The following is a 16,599-nucleotide window of genomic DNA, read 5'->3' on the forward strand; positions in this document are numbered from 1 at the left end:
AAGAGCAGCCGCTCGATATTGCTGAAGCAGCAAAGACCCTTGGTGAGAAGATCACTGGCTTGTTCAAGAGAGGCCCTGCTCACCTTGACTACCCAGTATCAGAGATCTATGAAGGACCACTCGACAGCACGAACCGCACCACTGACATTGAAGGTGAACCACTCACACACCATGTCAGCGTATATCACAGCGGAAGATCTGACGAGCCAGCACCGAAACCCGAAGAAGAGCAGCCGCTCGATATTGCTGAAGCAGCAAAGACCTTCGGAGACAAAATCACCGGATTATTCAAGAGACGGCCAACAATTCCAGACTATCCAACGTCAGAACCCTACGAAGGTCCACTCGAGGACACGAAGAAGCGAGAAGACATTGAATCTCAGCCGCTTCACACTATTGTCACCGTGTACCACAGTGGACGGTCCGATGTTCCTCAAGAACCAATCACACGAGCGGTTCCCGTGGAAACTGTTCCAACCAAGGACATGTACTACGATTACCCTACCACTGAAGTCTACGAGGGACCGCTGGATAGCACCACCCGCGTAACGGACATTGAAGGTGAGCCGCTCACCTATCACGTTAGCGTCTACCACAGCGGAAGATCTGACGAACCAGCACCGAAACCCGAAGAAGAGCAGCCGCTCGATATTGCTGAAGCAGCAAAGACCTTCGGAGACAAAATCACCGGATTATTCAAGAGACGGCCAACAATTCCAGACTATCCAACGTCAGAACCCTACGAAGGTCCACTCGAGGACACGAAGAAGCGAGAAGACATTGAATCTCAGCCGCTTCACACTATTGTCACCGTGTACCACAGTGGACGGTCCGATGTTCCTCAAGAACCAATCACACGAGCGGTTCCCGTGGAAACTGTTCCAACCAAGGACATGTACTACGATTACCCTACCACTGAAGTCTACGAGGGACCGCTGGATAGCACCACCCGCGTAACGGACATTGAAGGTGAGCCGCTCACCTATCACGTTAGCGTCTACCACAGCGGAAGATCTGACGAACCAGCACCGAAACCCGAAGAAGAGCAGCCGCTCGATATTGCTGAAGCAGCAAAGACCTTCGGAGACAAAATCACCGGATTATTCAAGAGACGGCCAAATTCCTTAGACTATCCAACGTCAGAACCCTACGAAGGTCCACTCGAGGACACGAAGAAGCGAGAAGACATTGAATCTCAGCCGCTTCACACTATTGTCACCGTGTACCACAGTGGACGGTCCGATGTTCCTCAAGAACCAATCACACGAGCGGTTCCCGTGGAAACTGTTCCAACCAAGGACATGTACTACGATTACCCTACCACTGAAGTCTACGAGGGACCGCTGGATAGCACCACCCGCGTAACGGACATTGAAGGTGAGCCGCTCACCTATCACGTTAGCGTCTACCACAGCGGAAGATCTGACGAACCAGCACCGAAACCCGAAGAAGAGCAGCCGCTCGATATTGCTGAAGCAGCAAAGACCCTTGGTGAGAAGATCACTGGCTTGTTCAAGAGAGGCCCTGCTCACCTTGACTACCCAGTATCAGAGATCTATGAAGGACCACTCGACAGCACGAACCGCACCACTGACATTGAAGGTGAACCACTCACACACCATGTCAGCGTATATCACAGCGGAAGATCTGACGAGCCAGCACCGAAACCCGAAGAAGAGCAGCCGCTCGATATTGCTGAAGCAGCAAAGACCTTCGGAGACAAAATCACCGGATTATTCAAGAGACGGCCAACAATTCCAGACTATCCAACGTCAGAACCCTACGAAGGTCCACTCGAGGACACGAAGAAGCGAGAAGACATTGAATCTCAGCCGCTTCACACTATTGTCACCGTGTACCACAGTGGACGGTCCGATGTTCCTCAAGAACCAATCACACGAGCGGTTCCCGTGGAAACTGTTCCAACCAAGGACATGTACTACGATTACCCTACCACTGAAGTCTACGAGGGACCGCTGGATAGCACCACCCGCGTAACGGACATTGAAGGTGAGCCGCTCACCTATCACGTTAGCGTCTACCACAGCGGAAGATCTGACGAACCAGCACCGAAACCCGAAGAAGAGCAGCCGCTCGATATTGCTGAAGCAGCAAAGACCCTTGGTGAGAAGATCACTGGCTTGTTCAAGAGAGGCCCTGCTCACCTTGACTACCCAGTATCAGAGATCTATGAAGGACCACTCGACAGCACGAACCGCACCACTGACATTGAAGGTGAACCACTCACACACCATGTCAGCGTATATCACGCGGAAGATCTGACGAGCCAGCACCGAAACCCGAAGAAGAGCAGCCGCTCGATATTGCTGAAGCAGCAAAGACCTTCGGAGACAAAATCACCGGATTATTCAAGAGACGGCCAACAATTCCAGACTATCCAACGTCAGAACCCTACGAAGGTCCACTCGAGGACACGAAGAAGCGAGAAGACATTGAATCTCAGCCGCTTCACACTATTGTCACCGTGTACCACAGTGGACGGTCCGATGTTCCTCAAGAACCAATCACACGAGCGGTTCCCGTGGAAACTGTTCCAACCAAGGACATGTACTACGATTACCCTACCACTGAAGTCTACGAGGGACCGCTGGATAGCACCACCCGCGTAACGGACGTTGAAGTGGAAGAGCCGCTCGACACTAGATCACGTTAGCGTCTACCACAGCGGAAGATCTGACGAACCAGCACCGAAACCCGAAGAAGAGCAGCCGCTCGATATTGCTGAAGCAGCAAAGACCCTTGGTGAGAAGATCACTGGCTTGTTCAAGAGAGGCCCTGCTCACCTTGACTACCCAGTATCAGAGATCTATGAAGGACCACTCGACAGCACGAACCGCACCACTGACATTGAAGGTGAACCACTCACACACCATGTCAGCGTATATCACAGCGGAAGATCTGACGAGCCAGCACCGAAACCCGAAGAAGAGCAGCCGCTCGATATTGCTGAAGCAGCAAAGACCTTCGGAGACAAAATCACCGGATTATTCAAGAGACGGCCAACAATTCCAGACTATCCAACGTCAGAACCCTACGAAGGTCCACTCGAGGACACGAAGAAGCGAGAAGACATTGAATCTCAGCCGCTTCACACTATTGTCACCGTGTACCACAGTGGACGGTCCGATGTTCCTCAAGAACCAATCACACGAGCGGTTCCCGTGGAAACTGTTCCAACCAAGGACATGTACTACGATTACCCTACCACTGAAGTCTACGAGGGACCGCTGGATAGCACCACCCGCGTAACGGACATTGAAGGTGAGCCGCTCACCTATCACGTTAGCGTCTACCACAGCGGAAGATCTGACGAACCAGCACCGAAACCCGAAGAAGAGCAGCCGCTCGATATTGCTGAAGCAGCAAAGACCCTTGGTGAGAAGATCACTGGCTTGTTCAAGAGAGGCCCTGCTCACCTTGACTACCCAGTATCAGAGATCTATGAAGGACCACTCGACAGCACGAACCGCACCACTGACATTGAAGGTGAACCACTCACACACCATGTCAGCGTATATCACAGCGGAAGATCTGACGAGCCAGCACCGAAACCCGAAGAAGAGCAGCCGCTCGATATTGCTGAAGCAGCAAAGACCTTCGGAGACAAAATCACCGGATTATTCAAGAGACGGCCAACAATTCCAGACTATCCAACGTCAGAACCCTACGAAGGTCCACTCGAGGACACGAAGAAGCGAGAAGACATTGAATCTCAGCCGCTTCACACTATTGTCACCGTGTACCACAGTGGACGGTCCGATGTTCCTCAAGAACCAATCACACGAGCGGTTCCCGTGGAAACTGTTCCAACCAAGGACATGTACTACGATTACCCTACCACTGAAGTCTACGAGGGACCGCTGGATAGCACCACCCGCGTAACGGACATTGAAGGTGAGCCGCTCACCTATCACGTTAGCGTCTACCACAGCGGAAGATCTGACGAACCAGCACCGAAACCCGAAGAAGAGCAGCCGCTCGATATTGCTGAAGCAGCAAAGACCCTTGGTGAGAAGATCACTGGCTTGTTCAAGAGAGGCCCTGCTCACCTTGACTACCCAGTATCAGAGATCTATGAAGGACCACTCGACAGCACGAACCGCACCACTGACATTGAAGGTGAGCCGCTCACCTATCACGTTAGCGTCTACCACAGCGGAAGATCTGACGAGCCAGCACCGAAACCCGAAGAAGAGCAGCCGCTCGATATTGCTGAAGCAGCAAAGACCTTCGGAGACAAAATCACCGGATTATTCAAGAGACGGCCAACAATTCCAGACTATCCAACGTCAGAACCCTACGAAGGTCCACTCGAGGACACGAAGAAGCGAGAAGACATTGAATCTCAGCCGCTTCACACTATTGTCACCGTGTACCACAGTGGACGGTCCGATGTTCCTCAAGAACCAATCACACGAGCGGTTCCCGTGGAAACTGTTCCAACCAAGGACATGTACTACGATTACCCTACCACTGAAGTCTACGAGGGACCGCTGGATAGCACCACCCGCGTAACGGACATTGAAGGTGAGCCGCTCACCTATCACGTTAGCGTCTACCACAGCGGAAGATCTGACGAACCAGCACCGAAACCCGAAGAAGAGCAGCCGCTCGATATTGCTGAAGCAGCAAAGACCCTTGGTGAGAAGATCACTGGCTTGTTCAAGAGAGGCCCTGCTCACCTTGACTACCCAGTATCAGAGATCTATGAAGGACCACTCGACAGCACGAACCGCACCACTGACATTGAAGGTGAACCACTCACACACCATGTCAGCGTATATCACAGCGGAAGATCTGACGAGCCAGCACCGAAACCCGAAGAAGAGCAGCCGCTCGATATTGCTGAAGAGAAAGACTTAGCAAGGCAAAGACCTTCGGGAGATAGACAAAATCACCGGATTATTCAAGAGACGGCCAACAATTCCAGACTATCCAACGTCAGAACCCTACGAAGGTCCACTCGAGGACACGAAGAAGCGAGAAGACATTGAATCTCAGCCGCTTCACACTATTGTCACCGTGTACCACAGTGGACGGTCCGATGTTCCTCAAGAACCAATCACACGAGCGGTTCCCGTGGAAACTGTTCCAACCAAGGACATGTACTACGATTACCCTACCACTGAAGTCTACGAGGGACCGCTGGATAGCACCACCCGCGTAACGGACATTGAAGGTGAGCCGCTCACCTATCACGTTAGCGTCTACCACAGCGGAAGATCTGACGAACCAGCACCGAAACCCGAAGAAGAGCAGCCGCTCGATATTGCTGAAGCAGCAAAGACCCTTGGTGAGAAGATCACTGGCTTGTTCAAGAGAGGCCCTGCTCACCTTGACTACCCAGTATCAGAGATCTATGAAGGACCACTCGACAGCACGAACCGCACCACTGACATTGAAGGTGAACCACTCACACACCATGTCAGCGTATATCACAGCGGAAGATCTGACGAGCCAGCACCGAAACCCGAAGAAGAGCAGCCGCTCGATATTGCTGAAGCAGCAAAGACCTTCGGAGACAAAATCACCGGATTATTCAAGAGACGGCCAACAATTCCAGACTATCCAACGTCAGAACCCTACGAAGGTCCACTCGAGGACACGAAGAAGCGAGAAGACATTGAATCTCAGCCGCTTCACACTATTGTCACCGTGTACCACAGTGGACGGTCCGATGTTCCTCAAGAACCAATCACACGAGCGGTTCCCGTGGAAACTGTTCCAACCAAGGACATGTACTACGATTACCCTACCACTGAAGTCTACGAGGGACCGCTGGATAGCACCACCCGCGTAACGGACATTGAAGGTGAGCCGCTCACCTATCACGTTAGCGTCTACCACAGCGGAAGATCTGACGAACCAGCACCGAAACCCGAAGAAGAGCAGCCGCTCGATATTGCTGAAGCAGCAAAGACCCTTGGTGAGAAGATCACTGGCTTGTTCAAGAGAGGCCCTGCTCACCTTGACTACCCAGTATCAGAGATCTATGAAGGACCACTCGACAGCACGAACCGCACCACTGACATTGAAGGTGAACCACTCACACACCATGTCAGCGTATATCACAGCGGAAGATCTGACGAGCCAGCACCGAAACCCGAAGAAGAGCAGCCGCTCGATATTGCTGAAGCAGCAAAGACCTTCGGAGACAAAATCACCGGATTATTCAAGAGACGGCCAACAATTCCAGACTATCCAACGTCAGAACCCTACGAAGGTCCACTCGAGGACACGAAGAAGCGAGAAGACATTGAATCTCAGCCGCTTCACACTATTGTCACCGTGTACCACAGTGGACGGTCCGATGTTCCTCAAGAACCAATCACACGAGCGGTTCCCGTGGAAACTGTTCCAACCAAGGACATGTACTACGATTACCCTACCACTGAAGTCTACGAGGGACCGCTGGATAGCACCACCCGCGTAACGGACATTGAAGGTGAGCCGCTCACCTATCACGTTAGCGTCTACCACAGCGGAAGATCTGACGAACCAGCACCGAAACCCGAAGAAGAGCAGCCGCTCGATATTGCTGAAGCAGCAAAGACCCTTGGTGAGAAGATCACTGGCTTGTTCAAGAAATGCTATTACTTCGTCTTAGGACCTCCCCTTGAAGGTGAACCACCAAAAAAAAAAAAAAAGAGGCCCTGCTCACCTTGACTACCCAGTATCAGAGATCTATGAAGGACCACTCGACAGCACGAACCGCACCACTGACATTGAAGGTGAACCACTCACACACCATGTCAGCGTATATCACAGCGGAAGATCTGACGAGCCAGCACCGAAACCCGAAGAAGAGCAGCCGCTCGATATTGCTGAAGCAGCAAAGACCTTCGGAGACAAAATCACCGGATTATTCAAGAGACGGCCAACAATTCCAGACTATCCAACGTCAGAACCCTACGAAGGTCCACTCGAGGACACGAAGAAGCGAGAAGACATTGAATCTCAGCCGCTTCACACTATTGTCACCGTGTACCACAGTGGACGGTCCGATGTTCCTCAAGAACCAATCACACGAGCGGTTCCCGTGGAAACTGTTCCAACCAAGGACATGTACTACGATTACCCTACCACTGAAGTCTACGAGGGACCGCTGGATAGCACCACCCGCGTAACGGACATTGAAGGTGAGCCGCTCACCTATCACGTTAGCGTCTACCACAGCGGAAGATCTGACGAACCAGCACCGAAACCCGAAGAAGAGCAGCCGCTCGATATTGCTGAAGCAGCAAAGACCCTTGGTGAGAAGATCACTGGCTTGTTCAAGAGAGGCCCTGCTCACCTTGACTACCCAGTATCAGAGATCTATGAAGGACCACTCGACAGCACGAACCGCACCACTGACATTGAAGGTGAACCACTCACACACCATGTCAGCGTATATCACAGCGGAAGATCTGACGAGCCAGCACCGAAACCCGAAGAAGAGCAGCCGCTCGATATTGCTGAAGCAGCAAAGACCTTCGGAGACAAAATCACCGGATTATTCAAGAGACGGCCAACAATTCCAGACTATCCAACGTCAGAACCCTACGAAGGTCCACTCGAGGACACGAAGAAGCGAGAAGACATTGAATCTCAGCCGCTTCACACTATTGTCACCGTGTACCACAGTGGACGGTCCGATGTTCCTCAAGAACCAATCACACGAGCGGTTCCCGTGGAAACTGTTCCAACCAAGGACATGTACTACGATTACCCTACCACTGAAGTCTACGAGGGACCGCTGGATAGCACCACCCGCGTAACGGACATTGAAGGTGAGCCGCTCACCTATCACGTTGGCTCTTTAAACAAGAAAAGTGCCACTCGACAGCACGAACCGCACACTGACATTGAAGGTGACCCTCACGTTAGCGTCTACCACAGCGGAAGATCTGACGAGCCAGCACCGAAACCCGAAGAAGAGCAGCCGCTCGATATTGCTGAAGCAGCAAAGACCCTTGGTGAGAAGATCACTGGCTTGTTCAAGAGAGGCCCTGCTCACCTTGACTACCCAGTATCAGAGATCTATGAAGGACCACTCGACAGCACGAACCGCACCACTGACATTGAAGGTGAACCACTCACACACCATGTCAGCGTATATCACAGCGGAAGATCTGACGAGCCAGCACCGAAACCCGAAGAAGAGCAGCCGCTCGATATTGCTGAAGCAGCAAAGACCTTCGGAGACAAAATCACCGGATTATTCAAGAGACGGCCAACAATTCCAGACTATCCAACGTCAGAACCCTACGAAGGTCCACTCGAGGACACGAAGAAGCGAGAAGACATTGAATCTCAGCCGCTTCACACTATTGTCACCGTGTACCACAGTGGACGGTCCGATGTTCCTCAAGAACCAATCACACGAGCGGTTCCCGTGGAAACTGTTCCAACCAAGGACATGTACTACGATTACCCTACCACTGAAGTCTACGAGGGACCGCTGGATAGCACCACCCGCGTAACGGACATTGAAGGTGAGCCGCTCACCTATCACGTTAGCGTCTACCACAGCGGAAGATCTGACGAACCAGCACCGAAACCCGAAGAAGAGCAGCCGCTCGATATTGCTGAAGCAGCAAAGACCCTTGGTGAGAAGATCACTGGCTTGTTCAAGAGAGGCCCTGCTCACCTTGACTACCCAGTATCAGAGATCTATGAAGGACCACTCGACAGCACGAACCGCACCACTGACATTGAAGGTGAACCACTCACACACCATGTCAGCGTATATCACAGCGGAAGATCTGACGAGCCAGCACCGAAACCCGAAGAAGAGCAGCCGCTCGATATTGCTGAAGCAGCAAAGACCTTCGGAGACAAAATCACCGGATTATTCAAGAGACGGCCAACAATTCCAGACTATCCAACGTCAGAGACCCTACGAAGACTGTCCACTACGAGGACCGCACACTGACATTGAAGGTGAACCCTCACCCATGTCAGCGTTATCACAGGAAATCTGACGAAGCACCGAACCCGAAGAAGAGCAGCTTGATATTGCTGAAGCAGCAAAGACCTTCGGACACATAATCACCGTTATTCAACAGTGGACGGCCAACAATTCCAGACTGTTCAACGTCAAGAACCCTACGAAGGTCGAGGACACGGAAGCGAGAAGACATTAATCAGCCACAGTGGGTCGTTTCCTCAGACCAATCACGAGCGGTTCCCGTGGAAACTGTTCCAACCAAGGACATGTACTACGATTACCCTACCACTGAAGTCTACGAGGGACCGCTGGATAGCACCACCCGCGTAACGGACATTGAAGGTGAGCCGCTCACCTATCACGTTAGCGTCTACCACAGCGGAAGATCTGACGAACCAGCACCGAAACCCGAAGAAGAGCAGCCGCTCGATATTGCTGAAGCAGCAAAGACCCTTGGTGAGAAGATCACTGGCTTGTTCAAGAGAGGCCCTGCTCACCTTGACTACCCAGTATCAGAGATCTATGAAGGACCACTCGACAGCACGAACCGCACCACTGACATTGAAGGTGAACCACTCACACACCATGTCAGCGTATATCACAGCGGAAGATCTGACGAGCCAGCACCGAAACCCGAAGAAGAGCAGCCGCTCGATATTGCTGAAGCAGCAAAGACCTTCGGAGACAAAATCACCGGATTATTCAAGAGACGGCCAACAATTCCAGACTATCCAACGTCAGAACCCTACGAAGGTCCACTCGAGGACACGAAGAAGCGAGAAGACATTGAATCTCAGCCGCTTCACACTATTGTCACCGTGTACCACAGTGGACGGTCCGATGTTCCTCAAGAACCAATCACACGAGCGGTTCCCGTGGAAACTGTTCCAACCAAGGACATGTACTACGATTACCCTACCACTGAAGTCTACGAGGGACCGCTGGATAGCACCACCCGCGTAACGGACATTGAAGGTGAGCCGCTCACCTATCACGTTAGCGTCTACCACAGCGGAAGATCTGACGAACCAGCACCGAAACCCGAAGAAGAGCAGCCGCTCGATATTGCTGAAGCAGCAAAGACCCTTGGTGAGAAGATCACTGGCTTGTTCAAGAGAGGCCCTGCTCACCTTGACTACCCAGTATCAGAGATCTATGAAGGACCACTCGACAGCACGAACCGCACCACTGACATTGAAGGTGAACCACTCACACACCATGTGCGTTATACAGCGAATCTGACGAGCCAGCACCGAAACCCCAAAAAAAAAACCCCCCCCATATTTTTAAAAAAAAAAAAAACCCTTTTGAAAAAAAAAAATTTTTTTTTAAAAAAACCCCCCCCCTTCATTAACAACCCAGTATCAAGATCTATGAAGGACCCTCGCACGACCCACCACTCTTGAAGGTGAACCTAAACACCATGTCAGCGTATATCACAGCGGAAGATCTGACGAGCCAGCACCGAAACCCGAAGAAGAGCAGCCGCTCGATATTGCTGAAGCAGCAAAGACCTTCGGAGACAAAATCACCGGATTATTCAAGAGACGGCCAACAATTCCAGACTATCCAACGTCAGAACCCTACGAAGGTCCACTCGAGGACACGAAGAAGCGAGAAGACATTGAATCTCAGCCGCTTCACACTATTGTCACCGTGTACCACAGTGGACGGTCCGATGTTCCTCAAGAACCAATCACACGAGCGGTTCCCGTGGAAACTGTTCCAACCAAGGACATGTACTACGATTACCCTACCACTGAAGTCTACGAGGGACCGCTGGATAGCACCACCCGCGTAACGGACATTGAAGGTGAGCCGCTCACCTATCACGTTAGCGTCTACCACAGCGGAAGATCTGACGAACCAGCACCGAAACCCGAAGAAGAGCAGCCGCTCGATATTGCTGAAGCAGCAAAGACCCTTGGTGAGAAGATCACTGGCTTGTTCAAGAGAGGCCCTGCTCACCTTGACTACCCAGTATCAGAGATCTATGAAGGACCACTCGACAGCACGAACCGCACTAGCGACCTTGAAGAAAAGCCACTTACACATCATGTCAGCGTATACCACAGCGGAAGATCTGACGAATTTATTACTAGATCGAATGGTAAGGTTGATCATCATCTTTTCCTTGAAGAGACGGCAACTCAAGTTAAGAAATCTCCACGTAGTGGGTATCCTGCCTCTGGTGTTTATGACGGACCACTGGAAACTACCTACTTTTCCTCAGATATTGATGAAGAACCAGTCACACATCACGTCAGTGTGTTCCATCGTGATGATAGTTGGGATAAGTATCGTCCTTGTGCGGAAATTATACGTATGCAACCAGATCGAGTAGAGAGACTTGACTTGGATAAAGATCAGAAAAAGGTTGATCTGGATATTCACTTCAATATAAAACCACAGGAGATATACGAGATGCAAAAGCGTCAATACGAGGAAACAAAATCATCATTGGAGGAACCTCCTGTGTTTTTGAGTGCCGACAACTTGGAACGAGACCAGAAGCCGGTCGGTTTTTCTGTTTCAATAAGTGCTCGTCAGCCAGAGGATCGCACAGGATCCGAGCTATTCTCTTCAGTTTCTCGAGAATCATCCTCGGATAAAAAGTACCTGCGAGGTCAGTCAACCAGAAATGAGCGCAGTCAGAAGCACCGTCTTTCTCCCCATACCTGGACGACAGTTAAAGAACGAACGGAGGTGACGTATGTGAGAAAACTTCGTGTTGAAAGATCGCTCAGCCCAAGACATTCTTCCCCTCCACGCTCAAGCTTTATTAAAAGAGTTCCTTACAGTCCGAGTGTTGTAGCAACAGCAGATCGTGCTTATACGTGCCGGTCCAAAAACTTTGACGAGCGTGTGATGGTTCATCATCCCATATATCCTCCTCATCAATCTCTCTACCGCAATGGCACGTACGGTAATGGTGATTCTCGGAATGGTCGTGCAAGCGCGTACAGTCCTGTACGTGAAGTTGCCGCATTTGATAGAACAGAGTGGATTGATCAACGCCCCAGCTACATACCACCAAATCGTCGAGCAGATGAAATTTTCACTGTGGGCACACCGTTTATCATGGGTCACGTAGAGCGTGACGATAATGGATGTGCTTACCTCCGATATCAGAGCAGTGGACTTCAAGAGCGCCCTCCATTGCCCGAACGCTTGGACGACCTGCCTATGATTGAGGAAGGAGCTATCGAATGTCGCCGCGCCACTATACGAGCAGGCTTGCGGGACATGGATACAGTTGGCCTTGTGCAAGATGAAGAAGAACTCGAACGACGTCGACGACCAATTCGCAGAGCGCGACAGCGAATGCGCAGCTACTGCACCATGCTTTGAAATAACAAAAGCATACATTTATTAATGCATACAACACCGAAGTAATTTGTATGTCACCGTATCAACATTTGTATCAAATTAATTCCACTGAATCTGGAACGAACGAAGACTTCTCGAAAAAAAGTTCTCGCAAAACGATGCTTGCTTGTGGTGGTGTTGCTTCCGCTATTTGTTGCAATACCAATTGTCATCTCCATGTCAGTTTTTGATAGATTCTAGCATAATTATTAGAAATTTTCTGTTTGTTCCGCATTAAGGGTTGTTCCCAACACCATGCACACCGGGTAATCTCATTATATCCAGCTTTGAATAGACGCATGCTCGTTGTTGCGTATATTTTCTCTTCAAGAGTAATAAATCTGATGTATAAATGTGTGTCCATACAAACCATTCGTAATAAAATGAAGATACGCGGATTGATAATGCTAAAAGATGTATTAAAAGCCAATAATCAAACGCACTCCAGGATAATGTGCGAAACTGCTGAAAATAGAGCCTGGTGCAGTATTTGCATCAAATTAACTTATATATCTGTGAAAATAAGAAACTCATACTGTTTAACTTGCGCCTCAGGAATTATATTCCAGAGAAGAATCATACTTTGCTACAAGGCAGACGTGCTACACCAAATATCCATTAACGGAAAGACAGCACATTTGAAGTCTCCTGCAGTACTGACGTATGATCAGGATCAACGGTATGTTGAGATTTGCCCAACTGAGAGGTTGTGAGGGGTCAAATTCGACACCTGTTTTTAGGATAAAAGTGTACTATATTTGAACAAATTATTAAGGAAGATTCAAAACTTGTACAGTAAAAATAGTTTAGCCATGATAAGCGCACGCAAGATACAAAATGATAAAGAGATTTATACTTTCTACATGTGGTATCGGAACCAGTGTGCTCCTTGAAACAATCTTGATAGTGGACCACTTGGCATTTTCTTGCTGCTCTAAGCTAAGTCTTGCGACATCAGCTTGTGTTCGCTGGTTCAACACGTGCAAAATCTTATCCGGTATATGCAGTCAGCTACCAAGATGAAGACAAACTATCGAATATTTAGATAAACATGATGACTTAATAAAGATTGTGAAAGCAACGAAATGAAAAATAAATTCTAAATGCACGTAACTAAAGGAAAAATTTCCACTCTTTCGGAAAATTTATTTACTATCACAATTATCAAATATAAGTGTAACAAATTTTTGTGTAATCATTTTATATACGAGAAATGGAACCAGAGGTGACATCATGTTGAGTACTAAGAAACCGTAGGAGGCAAATTTCGTTCCATTTTGCTTATGCTCTGCTTCGGTATTCCTGCAGTCAACTTAGTATGTTATTGTGCTCAATTCAATATACTGAAGCCCATATATTGAGATTATTGAAACGTGTATATTAGTGAGAGGTGACCGCTTAGTGTAAGTGGGTGGCGTAGCGCAGTGAAGCACAAGTTTTATTGAAACGTAAGGGATCAACTCCTGACAGAGGTGAGTCGTGATTGTATTCGGCAAAAAGAGATAATTAAGCGTATTCCCCATTCAACAGTGACGACATTTGATATTATATTTCAGTAGAGGAACTTTGACGTCATTACTATGCGAAAAAGGACATCTATAACTATAAATAAGGATCAACTTAGTGGAAAGTAGGTTCCACGAGTTGCTGAATAGGTGATCTCTATGGCATGTGCCTATGCATTCGACATTTGCAAATTTGACGAAGTACAATTTTGCGGGGTTGTTGAGAGTAGTCATGTCTATATTTCTGAGGAATTTGGAAGAATCAGGAATCTGTCTATAACTTTCTATTCTTCTACAACCTATTTGAGAAATGTGGTGCATTTTTCCTCCTATTTTTAGATTTTTCCCAACTAGCTTTAGAAAGGATCAAGATACCTCCGGAGATGAAAGTGTGTGTGCATTTGAAGGCTCTCCTCTTTCTCCTTTCAAAATTTTTGGATTTTAAAAGTGGTGAGTTTTTAAATCGCACCACTGTAGCCGGAAGGCGTCTCATATCCGCAGCGCACCGTGGGAAGAAAAAGTACTCGAGACAGAAACCGGCGTAATCGTCATTCACCTCGTCGTCATTTTCTACATTTTCCTGTCAGGAGTTGCATAGCTCTTAAGTTGAAAAAATCCATCTAAATTCTAGAAAAAAAAAACTGAGACAGGTTGGAGACGGGGTAACCCAAACACGCGATCCAATATCAACAGAACTTACTGCAAACTAAGACGAAAAGGATAATGGATATAAGGTGCACGGCGTTGATTGATCTCTATGCCATATGCCTATGCATTCGACTTCAACCTAGACTTCATGAACTTGGAAAGTTATGAACGCGTGTACAGCCTTACAATGACTTGCGAGGGCGTCAATGTATCAACTCAGTCAATAAAAGACTATTAACAACCTTGGCTATTGTCTGACTTCATCAATCGAAAACTTTCAAGTCAGTGTTCTCTGCTCTCAGAGAAGTCCGTTCGGACGAATAGCAGGTGGGGTGGGGCGCAAGCGTGGCGCGTTGCAACAGAGGACGTCGCAAGGAACCAGGAACCGTCTGTTTACAGTGATGCAGCAATGAAATGAGCGAGATCTCATCAGTTTTCGCAATTTGCGTCCCCGTATAGTCTTTGCCCTTCGGAAATCCATACCACGTCAGATTCCTAGGGTGATGATTTTAAGGGGACTTCCACAGTAATTTAAAGGCATCATCCCACGAATCTGAGGCGGTACGGGTTTCAGGCGGGTTATGCGTGTACGGAACGGGGGTGTGTGTGAAGAGGGTCCCGGCGGAATTTCGAGCATGACCCTGTCATGCCTCGTCAGAGCAATTAGCGATGGTCCGTACCCTAAGGAGGTTCACTTTCGTTGGCACCTCAATAGCTAACTCTGCTTACCTCCCGCTAATCATATGCTGCATCGCCGGCTACGATATAATTCACTATCTACTAAATTGTTTTTGAGAATCAGACACATCCACTGCAATTTTGTGATGTGAGGTGAACTTGTAATCGTACCAGAAGCAAGAGAAATTCTCACGTGAAATATGAGATAAAGATGTATCTAATAGCTTCAAATTATGCATATAAAAATTTTCATTAAACCGGAACGTTTCAGCTTTCAAAACTAATGGTAATGAGAATTATCGTTATCCTGTAACTCCCAAGCTTTTTTTCTAGCCTAATTTATTTCCGCACAGAGGGACCTTCTGTGTCTCTGACTTCTTGGAACTTACAGAAAGAAAAAGAATTCAAATTTGATGAGATTTCTAGACATTTTGAAGGTAATATAAAGACAAACTAAGTCCCTTCCTTTATTAAAACATCATACAAAATCCCATGCACTTCCATCAAACTCTGTTATTCTTTGACTTATTCGATAATTTCGACAACTCACATCACTCTTCTTTGCATATTTCCTTCTAACTGCGCAGTTCTTTGTGTCTCCGCAGGTAGAAGAACATATAAGACGGTTGTCTGCGTCTTCAAGAACGACCGGAGCGTGACTTCGTAGAGGTATGTTCGCGTATCCGCCGGCATATCCACTAGGCACGCAAGGTCTCGGAGGGGCATTCGCGGAGAATCCGCCGGGACCCTCTTTACCGTTCTGCCGGGGCGAATGTAGTATAGCGTATAGAGATTCCGCCGCCTGCACGATCGATCGGAGGTTCGAATCCGCCCTAGTGCCCACCAAGCCTTTCATCCCTCCGAGTTCGATAAATTGGTACCATACTTGTCTGGGAGAATAAAGACACTGACTTGACACATCAGCTAGCCACCGCAAATCATTGTATAGGCCAGTTACACGTTCGTAAACCTCAAACGATTCTGAATTCGGTAATGTCGAGTAATGGGCGGATAATGCCTATACGGGTCGTAGATTGTGTGGAAGAAGGTGATTCGGTTCATCTCTCCTTGTATCAGTGTAAACGGACGACCCCAGAACCGTTTCTTACGACGGCTTCTGTTGCAATGCGCCGCTGTTGCGCACCTCCCCTCCTGCGACTCGTCCGAATTGGTTTTCGAAGAGTCGCAGGAGGGGAGGGGCGCAACAGAGATGAACGGAATCACCTTCTTCCACACATTCGAAGACTCCCTTAGGCATTACCAGCCTGAAACCCGTACTACTCCAGATTCGTGGGGTGATGTCTTTAAGTGAACTCACAAAGAGTCAGCAAGTTAGCAACAGTCATTATGCAAATGAAAGGGTTTAACGACGAGAACGGTTTCTGCGCTCTATGGACGTTTTTGCGCTAGTTGTGCTCCATGGACGTTTTTGCCCTTTGAGTGCAA

The 16,599-nt window shown here is 48.8% G+C and overlaps 1 protein-coding gene across 2 annotated transcripts in view; it reads left to right on the forward strand.

The window, feature by feature from the left end:
• RB195_004707 (uncharacterized protein) overlaps positions 1 to 12,304 on the forward strand; it is a gene marked incomplete at both ends in the record, with an annotated part of 30,924 nt that extends 18,620 nt beyond the window's left edge. The window contains 7 exons of one of the 2 annotated variants that reach the window (XM_064182669.1): positions 4 to 2,235; positions 2,292 to 2,669; positions 2,722 to 4,773; positions 4,952 to 6,643; positions 6,714 to 8,892; positions 9,072 to 10,153; positions 10,362 to 12,304. In XM_064182669.1, coding sequence (XP_064033936.1) covers positions 4 to 2,235; positions 2,292 to 2,669; positions 2,722 to 4,773; positions 4,952 to 6,643; positions 6,714 to 8,892; positions 9,072 to 10,153; positions 10,362 to 12,304 — 11,558 coding nt within the window. Of the gene's footprint in view, positions 1 to 3; positions 2,236 to 2,291; positions 2,670 to 2,721; positions 6,644 to 6,701; positions 8,914 to 9,071; positions 10,154 to 10,361 lie in introns of both variants that reach the window. The other variant, XM_064182670.1, reaches the window with a different exon arrangement.
• Between the last annotated feature and the right edge of the window lie 4,295 nt (positions 12,305 to 16,599).

This window comes from Necator americanus, chromosome I, assembly GCF_031761385.1.
Source record: "Necator americanus strain Aroian chromosome I, whole genome shotgun sequence".
Lineage (NCBI taxonomy): Eukaryota > Metazoa > Nematoda > Chromadorea > Rhabditida > Ancylostomatidae > Necator > Necator americanus.